The sequence below is a fragment of the Monopterus albus genome, unplaced genomic scaffold, assembly GCF_001952655.1.
Source record: "Monopterus albus unplaced genomic scaffold, M_albus_1.0 scaffold111.1, whole genome shotgun sequence".
Lineage (NCBI taxonomy): Eukaryota > Metazoa > Chordata > Actinopteri > Synbranchiformes > Synbranchidae > Monopterus > Monopterus albus.
In genome coordinates this window covers 2,666,707-2,683,556 of record NW_018127991.1, presented here as the reverse complement: position 1 = coordinate 2,683,556, position 16,850 = coordinate 2,666,707, and the positions used below count along the sequence as shown (strand labels likewise).

At 42.0% G+C, this 16,850-nt stretch overlaps 1 protein-coding gene across 2 annotated transcripts in view; it reads left to right on the top strand.

Moving 5' to 3' along the window:
- The window catches only part of LOC109966427 (storkhead-box protein 2-like), a 64,420-nt gene extending 54,452 nt beyond the window's left edge, over nt 1–9,968 (top strand). For both annotated transcript variants that reach the window (XM_020611251.1, XM_020611252.1), the window contains exons 3-4: nt 1,026–3,444; nt 7,711–9,968. In XM_020611251.1, the coding sequence (XP_020466907.1) occupies nt 1,026–3,444; nt 7,711–7,915 (2,624 nt within the window). In that variant the 3' untranslated portion in view covers nt 7,916–9,968. The remainder of the gene's footprint in view (nt 1–1,025; nt 3,445–7,710) is intronic.
- Nucleotides 9,969–16,850: the final 6,882 nt, after the last annotated feature.

Sequence of the window (16,850 nt, the reverse complement as noted above, 5' to 3'; positions counted from 1 at the left end):
AGGTCTCCTCTCACCCTGCTCACAAACTGTTTGACCTCCTACCCTCTGGGATGTGCTTCAGGAGCCTCCGGACCAAAACCGGTAGACTCAGGAACAGCTTCTTCCCCACAGTTGTCTCCTTACTGAACCTGTCCCCCGTTGACCCCCACTGCCTTCCTCTATACCACTACACACACCTCACCGCTTCTCATCTGTCCTCCCGGGATTAATGCAATACACTTCTGTTACCTGAAACACTGAAATGATCTGTTAATTTGCACATACTCTACTCACAGAATACTGCTCTGTTATTCATTTGCACACTGTTCATATGCAGATACTGTTTATTTATCTTTATCTTTGCACTGTTTACATCCATTGAACTGTTCACTCGTAACTTATTGTTATCCTCTTATTCTGCACTGTTTCATTCCATTTCATCCCATTGCACTAGTGTTTTATAAGCTTAATGCACCTTATCCATTACTGTAATTTGAATCCATAGTTTGTTGTATATTGTACATTACCCTACATATCGTACTGTAAATATCAATTGTACATACAGTATCTATTAGTTTTGACTGTTCATACTGTAGATACTGTGCACTTTTGGTAATAGGAGGTATCACTAAACAAAGTGGAGTTGTGGATAAAGATTCTATAGATAAAAACAAACAAAATGTCAATAGAAGTTAGGCTGAGTGAATACTGTCACTTAGGTGTTTGCTGTCATGGGAGGCGACAGTGGTGCGGTGGGTAGAGCAGTCGTCTCCCAAGCGGAAGGTTGAAGGTTCCAATCTTGGTGTCTGCAGTCCACATGCCAAAGTGTCCTTGGGCAAGACACTTAGATTTGCTAGTTCTCTATAGTTGAATGCAAAAACCAAGTGTATAGTTCACATAGATTTTGGATTCTACACAGTCATACCTTTCTCATTCATTCAATTTCATTAAAACATTTGAGTATGATTCCTTATACTGTAGTTAGCCCCACTGACCTGTGTGAAATGTCCCTACTCTAACTGCTCCTTGTCTTTGGTTTTGCTCAGGTGTTCCCACGCCAACAGAGGAGGTTCTGCACCACACCCTAAGCATGCTGGTTCGTGAGCGGAAAATCTACCCAACACCCGACGGATTTTTTATTGTAACCCCTCAGACATACTTTATCACGCCAAGTCTAATTCGGACAAGCTCCAAGTGGTACCACTTAGACGAGCGATCTGCTGACCGACACCAACAGCAGCAACATCAGAACCAACAACAGCATCAGCAGACACAGTGCACATCCCCTCTCTCTGGCACCATTACACCTTCCACCTCTGGTGGTGTGCGAGATCGAACACACCCGAAATCCAGCCAAAATCACAGTGGGGGAGTTGGAGGAGGTGGGGATTCTTTTTACAACAACAGTTACCGTGGAGACGATCCCCCGAGCCACCACACTACCCTGCAGCGCCGATCCCCCAAAGACCACCGGGAAGCGTATTCATCCCCACACTCCCCACAAACCCCTCCTCAGCAAACAGGAGGCAACACAGAAAAGAGTCGTAGCAGCCTTGGGTTTCCCTTCAAGACGGACACACTAACCAAGCACCGAGGAGGAGGAGGTGGTGGTGGGGGAGGAGGGTTAGGAGCTACAGGAGGAACTGGAGAGATAGAGAAACAAGCTGGTGCAGGAAGTGGTACAGGAAGTCGTAAGTTTGGCTTGAAGCTGTTTCGTTTGAGCTTTAAGAAGGATAAGGCCAAACAGTTGGCGACCTTCTCTGCACAGTTCCCCCCTGAGGAGTGGCCACTCCGTGATGAGGAGGCACCCAGCCAGCTGCCTCGCCACGTAGAAATGGAGATCATCCGCAGGATTAACCCTGACCTCACCGTGGAGAACCTTGCACGGCATACAGCAGTCATGAAGCGTCTCGAAGAAGAGCGTACTCAAAGGAGCAAAACATCCTCAGCCAATCAGAGTTCTAGGAGTAGGAGAAGTGGGGGCAGACACAGGAAACAGTCTCAGACTAAATTCAGCCGCTCACATAGCAAGACGAGGGCATCCCGTGGTGAGCCAAGTGACGGTTCCCACCTGGAGCTGGCCAACAGGGACTATAGAGCCTACTCATCCTCACTGGCTCGGTCACCGAGGGAACATGCCCTGGCCGTGGAACGGCAGCGAGCCCGGCTTCACCTGGCACACAGCAACCCTAACATCCTTGACTCCTCCCATCTGCCTGTCACGCCAGAGTGGGATGTGTCTGGAGAGCTTGCCAAACGTCGAACGGAAATGCCTTTCCCCGAGCCAAGCCATGGCCCATCAGCCCACCACTCCAAAGTTCACCGCTCACACTCCCACACCCAGGAGAGGAAGTCCCGGAACGAACGCAGTGACAAGGCTAAGGAGCGTTCCAGATCCATGGACAATTCTAAAGGACCACTTGGAGCTGGGATAATTGGACCACCTGATTATTATGATGACCGGAGTCGTTATTACACTGACGATGGGACACTGCGAGCCAATCAGAGCTCTTCTCACTACTGTCGTGCAACACCCCCCTCAGCAAAGCTGCCTGGTGATTCTCTGGGGCTGGATGGTGGCAGGAGTTTAGAGAAAAGTAAGAGCAGGGACAGCCTGCCAACATACTCACCCAAACCACTCCCCTCTGTCCCTCCGGATGATTACTTCCAGTGCTCCAGTTCCTCTGAGGCTGTTCTCACAGCAGCAAACCCCCTGGGAACTCTTTCCAAAAGTAGCCATGATGGATTAAAACTAGGCAGCACTGACAGGCAAGCAGACAGACAGACACCCCATTCCCTAGAAAATAAGGAGGATTTGTCAAAGGTGGGGCCTAAGGGTGGCAGCTTGCCCCCAATACCTCTCCCTATCCCTGATCCAGCCCTTCCTAATGGACGAACACCCCACAGTGCGTCCTCTGGCCAAGAGAAACGTAAGGAGATCTTTAGTAAAGACACACTCTTCAAGCCTCTTCCTAGCCTCTCTTTGCCTGGCTACAGCTCCCTGAGAAAGCCCCCTGCCCTCACCTCCTCAACTTTGTCCTCATCATGTGATGCACTTGATTCCCAGGAGGCCTTTGATGCTCCTAAACCTCTCATTGCCACACCGTCTGCCACCCCACAAGGGACTGAACCCACTACCAGCGCTGCAGAGGTCTCCTTTGATTACTATAATGTCTCCGACGATGATGAACTTGAGGAGGGTGGGACCAAAAGTCGAGGAGAAGACGAGAAGAGTGGAGGCGGCATTATAGGGATGAGAGGAGGCAGAGCAGGGACTATGCAGTGGCTGTTGGAGAGGGAGAAGGAGAGGGAGCTACAGAGGAGGTTTGAAAGAACCCTCACCTTCCCTGGTGCTAAAGAGAACCTTGCAGAGCCTAATGAGAACCAGCAATCAGCCCACTCTGCTAGACTGGACAGTATGGACTCCAGCTCTGTCACCGTCGACAGTGGATTCAACTCACCACGGTGAGAACATGCAAATACATGAATGCATTTTATACCACTTACAATACTATACAGATACATTTATTACTGTAATTTTCAAATCAAATCAAAGTTGACTGCATTATTAGATTGTTTGTAGAAGGTAGTACAGCATATTTAAGCTTGAATTTATGTTTTTATTATTTTCTCTTTAGCTTTATTGAAAGCTGATCTTTTAGCCCTACTGGCACACGTGGTTGACTGCAGGTGACAAATGCAGGTATTATCAGCAGTTTTTCAAAATAGGACAGATTGTCAGTCCGATTTCTAAGTTAGCATTCAATATAATATATTGAATTAAACTGATTTATCAGATGAAAATATTTTTGAATCTCTTATTAAATCTAATTTGGTCTTGCTTTCAGCATTTGTAAATAACTGCATTTGAAAATGACTACAACTAAAGGCTGTATCTGAAATCATTCACTGAGTAAATAGTTTTGCTTTACAGTATAGCAAACACTCAATAGTTAATACTACAATAACCAGTAAATGGAGATGTCTGACACTTACAGTGCCTTGCGAAAGTATTCGGCCCCCTTGAACTTTGCGACCTTTTGCCACATTTCAGGCTTCAAACATAAAGATATAAAACTGTAATTTTTTGTGAAGAATCAACAACAAGTGGGACACAATCATGAAGTGGAACGAAATTTATTGGATATGTCAAACTTTTTTAACAAATAAAAAAACTGAAAAATTGGGCGTGCAAAATTATTCAGCCCCCTTAAGTTAATACTTTGTAGCGCCACCTTTTGCTGCGATTACAGCTGTAAGTCACTTGGGGTATGTCTCTATCAGTTTTGCACATCGAGAGACGGAAATTTTTGCCCATTCCTCCTTGCAAAACAGCTCGAGCTCAGTGAGGTTGGATAGAGAGCGTTTGTGAACAGCAGTTTTCAGTTCTTTCCACAGATTCTCGATTGGATTCAGGTCTGGACTTTGACTTGGCCATTCTAACACCTGGATATGTTTATTTGTGAACCATTCCATTGTAGATTTTGCTTTATGTTTTGGATCATTGTCTTGTTGGAAGACAAATCTCCGTCCCAGTCTCAGGTCTTTTGCAGACTCCATCAGGTTTCCTTCCAAAATGGTCCTGTATTTGGCTCCATCCATCTTCCCATCAATTTTAACCATCTTCCCGGTCCCTGCTGAAGAAAAGCAGGCCCAAACCATGATGCTGCCACCACCATGTTTGACAGTGGGGATGGTGTGTTCAGGGTAATGAGCTGTGTTGCTTTTACGCCAAACATAACATTTTGCATTGTTGCCAAAAAGTTCGATTTTGGTTTCATCTGACCAGAGCACCTTCTTCCACATGTTTGGTGTGTCTCCCAGGTGGCTTGTGGCAAACTTTAAACGACACTTTTTATGGATATCTTTAAGAAATGGCTTTCTTCTTGCCACTCTTCCATAAAGGCCAGATTTGTGCAGTATACGACTGATTGTTGTCCTATGGACAGAGTCTCCCACCTCAGCTGTAGATCTCTGCAGTTCATCCAGAGTGATCATGGGCCTCTTGGCTGCATCTCTGATCAGTCTTCTCCTTGTATGAGCTGAAAGTTTAGAGGGACGGCCAGGTCTTGGTAGATTTGCAGTCTGTTCACAAATGCTCTCCATCCAACCTCACTGAGCTCGAGCTGTTTTGCAAGGAGGAATGGGCAAAATTTAAGTCTCTTGATGTGCAAAACTGATAGAGACATACCCCAAGTGACTTACAGCTGTAATCGCAGCAAAAGGTGGTGCTACAAAGTATTAACTTAAGGGGGCTGAATAATTTTGCACGGCCAATTTTTCAGTTTTTTATTTGTTAAAAAAGTTTGAAATATCCAATAAATTTCGTTCCACTTCATGATTGTGTCCCACTTGTTGTTGATTCTTCACAAAAAATTACAGTTTTATATCTTTATGTTTGAAGCCTGAAATGTGGCAAAAGGTCGCAAAGTTCAAGGGGGCCGAATACTTTTGCAAGGCACTGTATGAATTATCATTTTGTTACTTAGGTTGTCAAAATATGATTTTTTTTTTGTTACACATTGATTATGAAAATTTGGAAAAGTTTCAATACTTATTTTCTGTAGTACCGATACACTGATACCAGCTGCGTTTTCTTGTTCTCTCTTCTCACCAACAGCTAATTTACACACACGCCGCTACAGCCCCATCTCCTCTCACAGTGCTGTCTGCCTTGTTACTCATCTTTGGCTGAATTTTAAGATAACAGACCGTTATATATTGCAGGTTTTGCTATGGTGTTAGATCATTACAGATGACAAGTGCAGAACCTCCGTGACCAGTTTTGATTGGTAAAGAAAATGGCCCTATTGTTTAGCAATGCAACAGAGCAGTGCTAACAATAGGTGCTAATACTACTGTTAATACTTGTAGGCTACTGATACTGACCATGCATCACACATAATGTGTGCTCCAGTGCACAGAATTTGCACCCTTGAATGTTTGTGTTTTGTCCAAAAAAACATTGATAACATGGATGGTTCAGAGTGACACTGTTTAGTGTGGAATACAGATCCTGTTTGTAAAAGACAAGTTACCAACTGAATGAAACTCAGCTCATCCAGACTGACAAACTAGGGCCCAAATTCTGCAGGGGACTGTGGAGACAGATACCAGAGGCAACGATCAGCAGCAGAAACCCACTTTACATTTATCATACATTAAGTGATGCTGTGATGTAAAGAGATTGTTTTACCTGTGTACCTGCGAGTGATCAGCTATAGGTCTACAAAGCAAAAGCAGGGCACAAGATGGCCAAACTTTGGCATGTGCTGACCAGTTGCAAGCCCCGTGCACAGCTGGATGTGTTCACTGTTGCTGGTTGACATGTAAACTAAATGAAGCAGGAGGAGTTCAGTGAACATTGAGTATGTTTGGAGTCATTTTAGCACTTGTGAGTGGAGAACACATTTTCTTATGCCTTTAGTGGGCTTTTGAGGACTGGTCATGACAAATATCAGAGGGACAATTTTCCATTTTTTCATATTTTCCGGAGATGTGTCCCCTGTGGAGATTACGCCCAAGGTCTACAGTCATTCTGCTGTTCTCTGCTACTGGCCAAGAAAAGAAAGTTGTGCCTCATTGTCATGTTATAGCCTTGTTATGCTTATCTTTTAAATAAAATGTGAAATTTTATGTCCCTATATGGACGTCAAGTTTTCCCCACGATATTGAAGTTAGAAATTCCAATATCATGACAACACTGTGTGTTGTGCCCTCACTGACAGGTGCGGTGTCAAATGGCAAATGAAAGTTTGTTGGCAGATCTCAGAAACAGTGGGTTTTAAAATACAGCTATACAGTACATAAAACAGGCTACACAAAAACTGTACAAAAAGAACAGCTGTTATTATTACAGCAATAAGTAAAAAAATATTCAGGTACAGTCAGTGCAGGTGATTGCTGCATTGACACAATGTTTTACAAAGTAAAGTATTGTGTGTTAGTGCACTTAGCAGCAGTGAATGGGATAGTTTGATGAGATCACTTTGCCTAGATAATATGCATATAATATCACTATAAACTAAGCAAAATTATAATTTGGTAAATGTTTAATCAAAGTAAAAGCAATCAGTAATAAGAATTTAGAGCACGCTTTTGGTGATGTATGTTGGAGCAAAGCAAATAGCCTTAGGTTTAGGCTGACTTTATTAATCCAACTATGGAACACATAAAGGTTAGGTTGGTTGGGCACCAGGTAAGAGTTATGCTGACATCAGAGTAATTGGATAATAGCCTGGTTCTACTAGGTGGAATAGCATTTATCTGTGTAAAATAATTTGAAACTTAGTGCAATTACTGGAAAAGGGTGATGGTGAATAAGGTAGGTAGTTAATTGCTTCTAATGGACACCGCAAAATTAACCTGTAATAACAGAGGGAGATGGGAAGTTAATACATTTTCGTAGCACTTAGGAAACTCCATAAGACACCACTTTCCATATAGCTCAGAGAAAGGAATTGCCTGGACTGCTGAAGAGGTTGGTGTGCCATGATAGTTCTAGGCAGTCGGCCCCAGTTCCATCATTTGTCACAAATGCTGGCTTTTGGCTATTGTGATGATCATGTGAGGGCCTTTTCCACCCCAACTCTGTATGAAGTGAATGTTTGTAACCCTGTTATTCATTTTTGTGTTTGCCTGCAACAGAAGTGGAAGCTTTACACATTTCCTGGCATCCTAGTGATGCTGTGATTGTATCATTTGTCATTGTTTGTCTCTGTCTCTCTGCAGAACAAGGGAGAGCCTAGCGTCTAACACCTCTTCTATAGTAGAGAGTAACCGTCGGCAGAACCTGGCGCTGAGCCCCGGCCACCTTGGCTTCACTACCGGCAATGGTCCGCCCTTCTCATTCCGTGCCATCCCAGAACCTGCTGGTACCCAACCAGAAAAACTCCAGAAGCCTAGCACCTGCCTTGCATCAATCACCAGCGTCTAGAGGCAGAACTAAGGGTTGGATGTGGTGCTGAAAGCCAATAGACGGGGGCCAGAAACTACAGATGTGACCCCCAAGGACTGTTACACCTTTAGACTGAAAGCCTGACTGAACAGTGGAGCTGCCACAGGCCCACTGTGGAACTATAGCAGTACACACACACACACACACACACACACACACACACACACACACACACACACACCAGGCCACTGGGCAAACTGACCATGTCAATCTACAGCCTCTTGTCTTTACACTGCTGTTGTGTTACTTCACTTGCGTGTGCGGGTGGGTGTGTGTGTGGGTTATGTTTGTAAAATCTGTAATCTCAGGTCATGTTCTTTCCACTCCCATTCCAGCTGCTCCAAATCAGTACATCTCCCTCTAGCAGTGTGTCCTGGTATTACACAGTGAAGACATGCTGCTCTGCTAACAACTGTGTACTATACAGTATACTGTATAGTATACTAATCAGAACACACACCCACTGAACAAGCTCTTCTTTTAGATTAATCACTTGCACACACGGTGTAAGGTGCAACACCACAGGAAATGACAATAGCCTCGACCCTCCAAATTGCAACTCCAACGTGAAGTGGGTAGACAGGCAACTGAGTAACCTTTAACTAGGGCTGTTTTTACCCTAACACCCTCTTTAGAATGAATGTGAGTGGTTCTGTCTGTTGGATGCCACGGTGCCCATTTGAACTGCATGAATACTGTTGCTAGTTTTTAGCCACCTTTAGCAATGTCCTCTAGGTGGGAGTGCATATATGGACAACCTGAAATGCAGCTCCAGAATGAGGTTATTGATTGCAGACTGTGTAGATCTTCCACTTTTTCTCATTTTTTTTATGTTACCTCTCATGTTCACTGGATGAAGCAACATAATGCTATTGCTCCCTGAGGGGTCATTCCTGTGTTACAGCAGCACAGAAAGGGGCTGAGAGGGAAGAAAGCAGAAAAACAACTATTTGAAATAAACTAGGGGAAAATAGATGTTAAAGGTATTAGAAAAGCTTGATTAAAAGGCTGTGTACAGTATATACATGACAGTACCTTACACAATACAAATAAATTTGATTATAGGGTGTAAATATTTACATTTATTGACAGTTGAAATTAATATTTAATGACATAAAGCACTTTTTACTGACTGTGATTCCACATAGATAGAACATATATAAGTGACTGAGATCCTACTTGCCACATTTTGGCCTGTAATAGGTGGCATACTGGCAACCAGAGACCCTAGAGTCCTGCTAAAATATAAATGTATTATGCTCTCTGCTCAGGTAGTTAATTTGGCACAAGATATACAATTTCCACTTTGCCACACACAAACCCACTAAGATTTTTAGATATTAGTGATTAAAGCCTGGCGCACAGGAGCGCATCTGCTGTAACATTAGGCATCTTTGATAGTTAAGAAACATATAGATGTGTGATAAAGTTGAATTAATGCTGTTATTAACAAGGTGTAGAGACGTTAGTAGGTACTTGTTATATTCACATTTTGTTTATTTGTATTAGTTTAGCAGAATAACCGCCAACAGTACTCAGGGGGTGGAAGGGAGTAACACATAGCAAGGGAGCCAGAAGGTCATCAGTAAAACCAGAAAAAGAACACAAAAACTGAGAAAATTGTGGTTTTGTTTTTATATGACAATTTTCACCATGTGTTACTTATATCCATTCCAACCGAAGTGAAAGGACCGTGGCACCTTCATTCCAGTAAACACTTAAAGCAGTAAGAACAAAAAACACGGAAGGTGTGAGTGTCAAACTGCTTGAAGACGCAACACTGCATCCAGTGGACATGAAGGGTTACGGTCACATTCCTGTTGAGTTTCATAGATAAGAGCTGCTCAAAAGCAAGATTTTAACCAGCAAAAATCATTGGGCATTTTCAGCACATCTATAGTGAATTTGAAATTAAAAGTATAAATTTTGTTGCATCGGGAACAGATGTACTGGCACTCAACATCCAGCATCCAACAGAGAATGTGATCTACACCAGTTTTATACAGAACAAGCAGGAATTTTAATTTTTTTTTTTCACCATTTCTTTATTTATACCCAACTGATTTACCATTCATTTACATTTCTGTCATGACTACCTGAGATTTTCTTCAAACTGTTTGTATCATAACCCTGAGCCACTTTCACTCCTGGTGCTAAGATATATTATGGTTAGTGAAAGCCATGATTATCATCCTAATAAAAGAGTGATGATATAGATGGAATATATTATTAAATGGCTGCTTAAACTTGTAAAATCGGATACCTGGATACTGTTGGCAATATTCATTTAATCCCATTTATAAAGAATTCGGGTGAACCTGGGATTCCACACTGAATAGACGGATGCACGAGCAGACATAGGGGTGACCACTGACTATGGCACAGGGAGATGTAAAATAAGACCTACGTTTGAAATGTGCTGGTTTTAAATAATAAAACCAGACCTATGCTGAGCTGGATCTACCTATCTTGAAAAATCCTAGTCCTATAGATTCCTCTACAACTACCTCCACAGCAGCAAAAACACCACCTGTCTTTTCTGTTATTACACCGTCATCAGCCTCTAATCTGTGAATGTCTACACACACACGCCGTCCCCTCCTTTTCCTTTTCTCACCCAGCAGTAAATATGGAAATTGTGGTTGTGAGTTTGTGTATATATATATATATATATACACGCACACAGACACACAAGCACACTAAACATCAAAGTGCTGGACTCCATGTTGTTCCCTATCTTTACTAACAAGATTTTTTCTAATGGAACATCATGGCATGTACCCCCACCCTCCCACTCCTCGTCCTCTTCATTATTTGCCTCTAGTTGTACATGACTTCCTCTTCAGAGTGAACCTCTGTCTGGATCCTAGAAAGGGACTTCAACCCAGATGGTGTTGAAGTAACAATGCAAGCTAGCCCACTGTGGTGAGGCCCACAGTAAATATCTGATTCACTGAGGGTACGCACACTGTTAATTAGCCTTAAGGGGATCAGTACGCTTGAAACGAACTAGTATATATGGTGCATTGTCTCATCATGTCTACAGTCAATATTTCCACCTGTTTTGAATTGCTATGCCTGCGCTGAAGTGTGCTCTCAATGTCCACACTGGAAGGCCATCATATCCTCCTCCTGCTGCATCCCACTGCCTCCAGTCTCCCCAAAAATTCAGTCTTTGTAGTCTTAGCATAATGAATTGTGTTGATGATGCACATTTTCAGGAAATCTGTCCTCAAGAGACATTAATTGTGTTGCATTCAGTTGTTCAAATGAAATGAAACTGAGTGAGAAGTTCAAATCCTTTCTCACCTTCACACACCTGTCCAGTCACCATGAGCTGGGTGTGATTATCAGACTGTTTTAGAAAGGTACAAGTTTACCAAAAAAACACCTAGCCTTTTAACATAATACAGATTATAACTGCAGACAATGCAGAATCACTAAAACACAAGCTGAATTGGATGATGCGATTACCATTTTAGAAGTACACCTTACTCTGTGACATGAAACGATGTATATTAGGACACTTGTCACTTTCACTTTGAGTTAACTGAACTGATGTATAGTAGACTTAAAAAAAAAAAATCCTACTCAGTGGCTTCCCACCAGCAAACACGGCTCTATTTTCCTGAATTAGGGCACAGCAGTAAACTTGTCTCTAAATTCCAGGCGCAGCGGGCATATGGGTGTGTCCAGCCATGTTCTGCGATTTTCATGACCACAAGTGCAGTGCAGTTTTGTGCACAGCTGGGCTTACCGGGCGCATTGTAAAGGAGAGGCAAAATACATTATTAGTGGAGGGAATGCATCATGAACAGGTGGAGTCAAGGCTGACTTTAGTTACTGTATGTCCAGTCAGACCGGCTTCTCTCATCCCCTTTAAAGAGCAGAATTTGATGCCACTGATGTCATAACTAGGGGTAGCACAGACTGGTCGACTAGTGGACTTCACTGCATAGTCGACCTTTCTAACATGATGTCGACTGGTCGCTGACTGTGTGATTTTCACTACCAAGGGCCTTACCTGATGTAGCAAAGGCTGTTGATGCAGCAAATAGTCATTTTTGCCATTAACAGTGACAAGCTGCACCTTGAAGAAACGCCGATAAACTCCAAACTGACTTCCCAGTCAGGTGGAATTCCACTATTGCCATGATTGATTAGCTGTTAAATTGTCACCAAACCAATTGTCCAAAAGTCATTAGCCACAGTGTGAGCTGGTGGAACAGTAGCCTGATCACCATCTGCATAGTAAAAAGTACCGGGCGCAGTTTCCAGCAACACTCAGGACATGGCTGAGAGGGCAGGCTAGCGAGGGAGGGGCAAACAAATCCCATGCACATATGCAGAATCAAACTGTCACCACCTTTAGTCTTTTCTCTTATAAAAGTAAATCATGATGTTTTAAACACTTCTAATGAAGCTTGTCCTAGTGTATTTTGACCTCTTCTTCTCCTCGTTCTGGTGCGCCACCAGCAGTTTGCTCGCTACTGCCAGCTGGTCATTGGGAGGATACCCAGTTCAACTGGTCCAGTGACACAGAGAACCCATTAAAGCTGGTTTTCTGATGACAACAGGATAACATCATCGCTGACTAGTCGACGTCCAGTTGACTTTCACAACAACAATATTGGCTCAAAAACTGGAAGTCGTGCAGCCCCTCATAACATGGATGTATATGAGAGGAAAGATTTTTTTCCCCTACATCTTCCTCTCCTACCAGTTATGTTCTTAACTTGTAACCAGCAGCAAATATATAGCATAATTTCCTCAGAGCTTGGGGGTCTCAGGGTTAACCTAAATTTTTCATTTTTAAAGTATTACACTAAAATTATATTGTAATCACTGAGTTTATGGTGATAGCAGTCCACCAGAACACACACCCACTGGATGCGTCGCCCACTTTATCTCCATCTACGGTTGGCTTTACCTGGATCAAATCATGATAAAGTGCAAAAACAGATGCCGTATATACCCCCTTAACAAAGGTATGTCTTTGTGAAACTTGAAAGTGAGGATGTACAGTGAGGTCTGACTGACTTTACCTGCTGTCAGTGATGCCTCTAACATGATTAGTAAGATAGTGAAAATGATATTTATTAATCACCGCTTTTTAAAATACATTTATATGAAATTAGACATCAAATCATATTGGTTATCTGTCCTGTCAGGCCCTTTGCTTGGTGCTTTTATTTGCAGATTGCTTAATGCGTCACTCTCTCAACTCTGCTAATACACTGGATATTTTTGTACTTAATGTGTGATTTAAAAGAAAATTAGAAAAATTTGAATATTCAGTATAACTGTAATTAAAGAAAATCACTTTCGGCTTTTCCCGTTTAGGGGTCACCACAGCGAATTGTCACACTGACGACTCGCATGTTGACATTTGGCACGTGCTTTACGCCAGATGCCCTTCCTAATGCAACCCTGATTCGAACCCGGGCCGCAGCGGTGAGAGCGCTGTAATTAAAAACAGTATTCTGAAGGCTGCCAGAGATTAACTTGGTAACTTTAGTGCATTTTTAATTACACTTTCATTTATTTCCAAAACTATAAATAAAATTATGATGAAAATCCCATCTATATACTCAAACATTTTAGATCACCTCCATGTTCCCAGTTGCTATCGGTGTAATCCCACAGCTGCACACACCTGTGTCATTCTTTCTACAACTAAAGTCAAGCATTGTTGGGATAGATTGCACTGCTGCAGAGGTTCCCACCGATGTGTTGTACTTGTAGGTCTTGTAGGTTGCTTAGCTTTCACTTTTCATCTGGAAAGTCTGCACACTGTGCTTCCATTCCATCATGTGAAGCCGACCGCCTTGTTCTTTTCTTCTACACAGCCCAGAGGTGTTTGTGGCTCATTATCCTGCTACAGGATGAAATCCTGAAAAACTCTGACATCCTTTGTTAATGGCCTTTTTCCAAATTATGGTTTAGAGGGTTTAGTACTAAGGTCTTTTCCAGCACTGCCTTTGTACAGAGAGAATTTGTTGTTGTAAGTCATCAAAAAACCTGTAGGAATAGTTTGCATCTGTTTTCAAGGTTTCATTTACTTCCACTGCTGCAGCAACGATGGAAGTTAACCTATTACTGGACATTTTTAGTTTTATTTATTTTATCTGTGTCTATTTACTTCTTAGTTGTTTACCATTTACAGTTATACACTGACCTTGAACTGTGTAAATTTCATAAAGACAACTGGAAAAATAGAGGTGGCCCCAAACCTTTGACTGGTAGTGTACATAGGGTACACCAGTCTGAAATACCATATTACAGAACTATTAACCTAGTGTTACTATCTGCATAACATAAAAAGTGTTTGTATGAAAATCTATACTTTTAATTTAACCAAGAATCCTGTATCAAAAATAGGCATGGGTACAGAGAAGCGATCTAAACTTGGTATCAGTACTTAACTAGTCAGAACCAAACTTAACCCCTAGATTTGGGCTAAGCCCCAAATGTTTAATGTCTGGCTTCGCCCCTGGTTGTGTCACTGATTTTAGTACTGCAGATTTTGCATACCATTGTTTTCTTTTACTACCATCATTGACAACATAATCCTTGAATCTAAATTTTATTATTTTTGGACTTGGCCCCTCCAGGATGGCTGCATTTTGTGTTGCCCTCTGCTGGTCTGCTGTATTCTGGTAGGTTGCCAGGTTTGCGTGTATTGCACTAGAAATCACCCAATAATGTTTCAGAAACAAAACATACCTCTCAGTATCTAGAAAAATGCAAATATTTAACTTTGTAAAAATGAAGTAATTTTGAGTCAGCTTTCTAAAGTCAAAATCAAGCCTCAAATCATGAATACCAAGTCAAAGCCATGTTGAGACCTTTACCCGTATTAGTCAAGCAAGTCTGGTGTAACTTAAGTTTGACTCAATTCAAGTTATGTGACTTGAGTCCCCCACCTCTCCTCTCATCTTGCTTTTATTCGTGGGAGGAAAATGCCAAACACACTAATATGCAGGGAAAAAGTAGTCATGTGCCCAAGGAAAATTGCAACAACTGCTTTTGAGGCTTAGCAGGAATTGCGCTGACAGGAAAATAGAGCCTACTGTGTTTTCATGACTAAGCCAAAGTTATTGCTACTATGGATTGAACTAAAATACTCTTTTGATCCCATTAAAGAAATAGTGAAATGGCTGAGTGTAACATAATAAAGTGACCAGTGGAGTAGATTTCTACTCTCTGACCTATTGCTGTGCTGGGATTTTTATCTCTTTCTGGTTCTACCACTGCAACATATTCTATTCTGCATCTTGCCACTACCCACTACCCAATCTCATATGTCATTATTATAGTAAAAGGTTAAGTTGGTTTCTCAACACATAGCCTGGCTAGTAGTGGAACAAGTCAAATCATGATAGAAAAGCCTGAAGAAAATTTGCTACAAGATCAAACATCAAAACAAAAGCAGTGGGTCTAGTCCAGTAACTTTCAGGTTCTTCAAAATATTGGATGACATAGGCTACTTGGTCACTGTCCACTTCCCACTGTAGAGGACAGAGGAGCTGACATCAGCTTTCTCTATCTAGCGGACACCTCCAGTGGATGATTCATAAACTCCTGGTAGCATTAAGTTGCATAATGGTTATTAACATCAGCATGTATATATCCTCAGTTGTTTTCATTAAAAACTAAAAAAATACAGTCTAAATACAAATAAAAAACCTTTTCCTAATTATAAACCTAATATATTCATATCGATAAATACAGAAGGTGAGACAGCTGAAGAGGAAGATTTTGCCTAGAACTCATCAGTAACCAGGTTACTAGTTGTTATCATGTATATGGGGATATGCATAACCAGATTGCTGTGTTCCACGTAAACACAATATGTCAAATATGATCAACACCAGGATACTCATAATAACTGGGATACTTGTCGTGTCCATGACAAGGTGCTCATTGTTTGGCCTTGTCTCCTATTGTATGACTAAAGAATGACATCTAAACAAGGGGAGGTCTAGATTCTCAGTGAAGTTCTAGTCTTTATATTAACATGCAGAGGGAAATACAGTAGTTTTGGTCTAAATTATACCAATAATCTTGGGTTTATCATTAAATTTGAGTGCCACAGTGGCATTTGTACCACTGGTTTTAGGTCCTGTTCCACAGCTATAGTGGGTTTCTTTTTCCAGCAGTAAAATAGGGCTGTAGTCCGCTGCCTGTTGGAGATCATGGGTTCCATCCCTCACATCTGATGTTTGCACTGGCCCCCACCTCAGTCCTCCCTGCTACTGTCTGGCCCAGTGGCCTTTGATTAACCCCCACCCCATCACACCCCTGTAACCTTCTAGCCCTGTTCTACACTGACAGTCCATGAAATGTCTTCCCTTAACATCAGCAGTGGTTTATAAAAATGGAGGTTCAACAATAACATTGTTTCTAATGGTGACGGTATGTCATACCTGTAAATGATGTTTATCTGTCATGCCTAGTCAAATAATTTAAACAATAAAAAGAGGGATTTTAAAAATGTCTGTAATACCTGAAAGTCCCTTTGATGTGTAGTACTGGTGTTACTGTTGTTGTAGTGTATGTGAAACCCTATGGGGATTGTGTTACTTTTTAAAATAATAAAATTACAATGTTTGGTTACACCACTGTTGTGTTTCAATTAGAGCATGAATCAGGCCACATTTTTCTGTCTGAACCCAGCCTGAGCCCTCGAGTAAGAAATGCATCCGATCGGGCTCAGTTCAGGTATCTACACTCTAATTTTAATGTGAACGCGGTTACTGCCTTATTAGAAAGCACAATGCAGCCCAGAGGAAAGGGACAGATAAATAGAACACAGAACAGTGACATGAGGGGTGGACAACCGTGAGCTGGATACAGCACTGCTACTCAGCCGTTCTATTACAACAGAAAATCCCTCTGCAGCCCAGAAAGC